General features: G+C 29.6%; 1 protein-coding gene across 1 annotated transcript; it reads right to left on the reverse strand.

Annotated features, from left to right (window-relative positions):
- Positions 1 to 1,226: 1,226 nt before the first annotated feature.
- LOC108335397 (WAT1-related protein At5g40210) lies at positions 1,227 to 3,960 on the reverse strand. The gene is made up of 7 exons (XM_017571412.2): positions 3,760 to 3,960; positions 3,572 to 3,637; positions 2,845 to 2,958; positions 2,100 to 2,334; positions 1,873 to 2,031; positions 1,623 to 1,774; positions 1,227 to 1,534 (listed from the first exon to the last, which is right to left on the reverse strand). The coding sequence occupies exons 1-7, from the start codon at positions 3,936 to 3,938 to the stop codon at positions 1,378 to 1,380; spliced, it is 1,062 nt and encodes a 353-aa protein (XP_017426901.1). The 5' UTR covers positions 3,939 to 3,960; the 3' UTR covers positions 1,227 to 1,377.
- Positions 3,961 to 4,729: the final 769 nt, after the last annotated feature.

The following is a 4,729-nucleotide window of genomic DNA, read 5'->3' on the forward strand; positions in this document are numbered from 1 at the left end:
GTTTTGATAGCACTAATTTGATTTTAAATCAAATATGTCCATTCCTATGGTGTGTGTGAAAGTGCTAGAGACTACATTATTGAGAGGTTAAATTTTGTAGTTAAACAAAGTTTTTAATGATCTTCATATCCCTTACGGGTGTTGTATGATTTGCAGCATACACTTGATGAAATCACCTATATGAGTGTCAAGTGGGGCCGCTTGCATGAGATCTTGGCATGAGATCTTGGCATGATCTCATGAATATCGGGCACGCGCATGACCTAGTAAGCACATCATAACGATAATAGTAAGGATTGTGAGGGTGTACTGTGATTGATAAACCTCTAACACACTCAAGTGTCTTTGCTATACAAACTACATCGTGTGTTAAGTTTCTTGATCTAAGACTGGTTCATATAGCTTGTTATACCAACTCTGATGCATTACATCTTATGAAACCCGGAATAATTTCTTTTCTCTTTCATTTTTATATATTTTTTGCAATATGTGGGGGATTGTTATAAATTTTGAATATAAGTCTTTAAGGACAGTGATTTACATAGCTTAGAAAATCCTTTATTTATAATCTTTATTTTCAATTATTGTCGGCCTCTACAACAATAACCCCTTAATGTAACTCCTTGAAAAAATAACCTAAGAAAAATAATTGATTCTAAAACCTAATATTTCTTAGAATCATTTACCTAATGGTACTACTTACTACTTACGGTCAGAAACTCTTTATTTTGAAGAAATAACATAAAAATAAATAATTATTCTAAAATCTAATATATCTCCAAACCATCTATCTAACCGTAATACTTACAATTATTTTAAGTTTCTTAGCAAAGAGTTAAAGAAACTTCGTAAATTAAACAACTGAGTCTAAAGAAAAAAAACTTAAGAATAAATTTATAATTACAAATTAAATTTTACTTTTAATTATATAGAATAATTTAATTGTATAAAAATAATAATTGATTAAAGACATTAATTAATCAATTAAAACTATATATATATAACAATTTTCTTTTAAATATAAAATATAAAATTTTAACGAAAATTAAAAAAAAAAATCGGCAAACTAGGATGCTGGTCCGGATTTTAGCGAGATGGTTTAGAATTTTCAACCAACTGACCTATTATAAGTTATCCCACCTTATTTTTTTATGACCAACCGCGAGATGAACCATTTATCACCACTAAATTTTACGAGGTGTCACAATAAGATTGGTAGTGTTATGTAACAGAAAAAAACCTTTTAATTAGGTTTGTTGGTCAAATTAAATTTTTATACAGATCAGGACGGTTCAAACTTTTAAAAGAATTTACAATAAAAATAACTAAATGAGACATAAATACTATTCTTTAAACAGTTGAGTCGTATCTTCCTCATCACAGTACATCGATGCTTTTAGTGGACAACAGAGGAGCTGCAGAGGAACTCACAAGATCACGGTTCTCGTTATTCTCCTTTGCCACATTACTGTCTTCAGCATGTGCCCACAGCACCAAATAAAATCCAATACCTATTATCGCCGCTCCAATCACACTGCACCAAAAATTACACCCAATTTTATAAAACATTTCAGCAAAAATAATTTTTCATTAAATTTCCATCCTTAATTAGACCTATTTACCTTCCAAGGTAAAGACTCTCTCCCAGAAATATCACCCCCATACCAAGTGCAATCACCATTCCCAAAGGGTTAAACATTGCTACATAAACTGCTCCCTTCTTTCGGCATCCCCATGTGCACACAACACTTCTCATTGATACAACAAATATTGCCTACAATCACAGCAAAATAATGTAACATAGAACATCACATATTACTTAATATAATATCATAAAAATAGCATAATGTGTTCATAAAAGGGTTATCTTACTGAATAAAATACAGCTATGAACTCTCTCTGAGATGTCAGTATCCAAGCTTTAGGATTTCCCTCTGCAAAGACAGCAACTATGGCAGAGAGGATGACCACCATGCTGCAACAAATGGTTGTTATCACTAACTCTTCAGGATATTCCTTCACAGCTGAAGTCTGCAGTGTTGGAAACATAGTAAATTTTTTGTTCTTCATTAAACTGCAAAAACTGGTGTGCATGTTACCTGAACAATAAGCAAAACTGAAATGCAGAGACTAGCAATTGCAAGAAGAAAACCACCAACGATCCAATCTGATTGCATTGAAAGGTAAGTTCCATTTTCACCTAAGTTTCTCAACGAATTGAAATTCAATGGCGTTCCTTTATATAGAGTGACTATGAATGCCCCTGCAATGGAGACCACTGTACCAATAACTTTTGCCTGGCAGCTATGCTGTTTCAGATTCAGATTTTCCATCCTGAAATTGCACATCACATGGATCAAGAAAGTTTAATTGTAATGATAAAATATCATATATGTACAATTAGTAAAAATTGTTAATTTCTGCGATAATTGTTTTTTAAGAATTTAATTGGAATATACAAACATTTTGGGTTAAGTGAGATAAATAAGATTACAAATTTCATGATCATTGTTTTAAAAATTACAATTAATATGATTTTTAATTAACCTAAAAATCTAAAAAACTTTGTTTAGAAAATGTATTCAAATTAATGCTAAAATTAAGCTTTCATAATATTAAAGTGTTACTTCTTATTAAGGCACATCTCATTCAAGTATTTATATATTTGCGAAAGATCGGAGACATTTGATCCTCCAAAATTTGTTAGTTTGACAAAACTTTTTAATTTAATTTTGTATTCCATAAATAATTATAAAAGCATAAATTTATTTTAATTTTGAAAGTCAACTAATTAATTGATTGAATAAATGATATTGATTAGGGGGAAGATGATAGAAAAAGAACCTTGAAATAAGGGCAAATATGAAGGTAAAAGCAGGAACAAGGTCAACCATAGCAGAACATAGTGTAGGAGAGCTGTATGAGATTCCGGTGTACATCAACGTCTGCACTACAGTGCTGCACAGTTACCTTAAGGTCATCTTCCAAATATCCAAACAAAATAAACTTTCCAGTAAATTGTTCTTTTATTAATTAGAATTAAAGTTTCATCTAAAATATTAATAAAAGTTTACATTAAAATCAGCATAGTTTTTCATAAAATATTAACTCTTATAAAAAAAAGTAGTTTGTTTGAAAACTAAATAAGTTGAATGTTAAAGAAAAGAAGTTACTTTAACGTAATAAAATATAAATTAAATTTTAATATTAATTTTTTATTATTAATAGATACTTCATATACAAGTTAACCAATAAAATATAAATTAAATTTTAATATTAATTTTTTATTATTAATAGATACTTATATACAAGTTAACGATATCCTAATTATAAATAGATATTAAAATACCTAGTATTCATAAATAATAAATATTTATGAGTACTAATTATTTAACTTGAATCTTCACCGAATTTTTTTCATCCTAATTATACTAATTTTTAAATTAATGTAAAACTTCAACTCATTATAATAATTTGTTTTTATATATAAGGAACAATTATAATAAAATTTTCCGTGGATTTCATATATTATCTATATATGTTAACTAGGAATATTTGAGTAGGTTGATACCTGAGGCAGCTAATAGTAAACATTTTACAGAGAATTGATCTTGGGATTGGAGGAGGAGGTGTCTTCCTGTGAATATTGCAGAGGCAAGAATGAAAAGACAATAGAAGAAATAATGAAATAGCAAGGTACATATAAGAGTGTAAAAGAAAGTTAAGATTTTTGAGTGGAAGAAGAGAGAGAGAGCAGACCTGTGGTAGAAGAAGGTTGATGGTAAGAGGATGAAGAGAGCGAAAAAGTTTGAATAGACAATGAAGACAAAATTACTCATTCCATTGGTGTTTGCTTCTTTGATTAGAGTGTTGAGACCCACTTCCAAGAACTGAGTTGCAATCATTGCTGCTGTTACACCTAATCCTACACCCACCATTTTCTCTCATATGCTTCTTCACTTCTCATACTTCTCCTACACTCATCTCGTTTACTTACATTTATAGTAATTTTCTTCTGCCTTCTTCTCCCTTTCGCGTACACGTAACTAGTTTTATTATTTCATACTACATTTTTTTATGCTTTCACATTTTAAATTCATTTTCTTTCCTCCACGTTTCCATTAAGATAGGGAAGGGGTGCAATTATTTGACGCCAACATCATACCCGATTATAAAAATAAGATAAAATAATGTATTTTATTTTAAACTTAAATCGTTTTTAGGTCATTGTTGGTTTTTATTTTAATATATGATAAATAATTTTTTCACTTTAGTTCAAGAATCATTTAATGAATAATGTTTATTTGACACCACAAAAGTGAATTACATTCATTTCACACCACGCGAGAGAAAAGAGTGAAATGAAAATTTGCTGAGTGGAAAAATTTTGAAATTACAAAGGTTTCGTTTCCGGTCCCCCCCGTTCATATTAAAGCCGCTTATTTTTGTTACTTTAGGCTTATTTTTGTTGGTTTGTGATTTTTGTGTTCCTTTATTCCCTTGTGGTTCCTTTATCTCGTTGTGTTTATTTGTCCGAACTTTATTATTATTATTTTGTTTCAAATTTTTGGGTAAAGGTTTGTTTTAAAGTGGTTGTACAGTGACTAGAGGTCTAACCCATCACTGTATTGCTTCTTTTTCTTTTTATATTGACACCTAAAAATATTACATGCGAATAGATAGAAAGGATCGATGGTACTAACTCAATGTAATGATATTTTTTTATCGA

The sequence above is a fragment of the Vigna angularis genome, chromosome 10 (genome assembly GCF_016808095.1).
Source record: "Vigna angularis cultivar LongXiaoDou No.4 chromosome 10, ASM1680809v1, whole genome shotgun sequence".
Classification (NCBI taxonomy): Eukaryota; Viridiplantae; Streptophyta; class Magnoliopsida; order Fabales; family Fabaceae; genus Vigna; species Vigna angularis.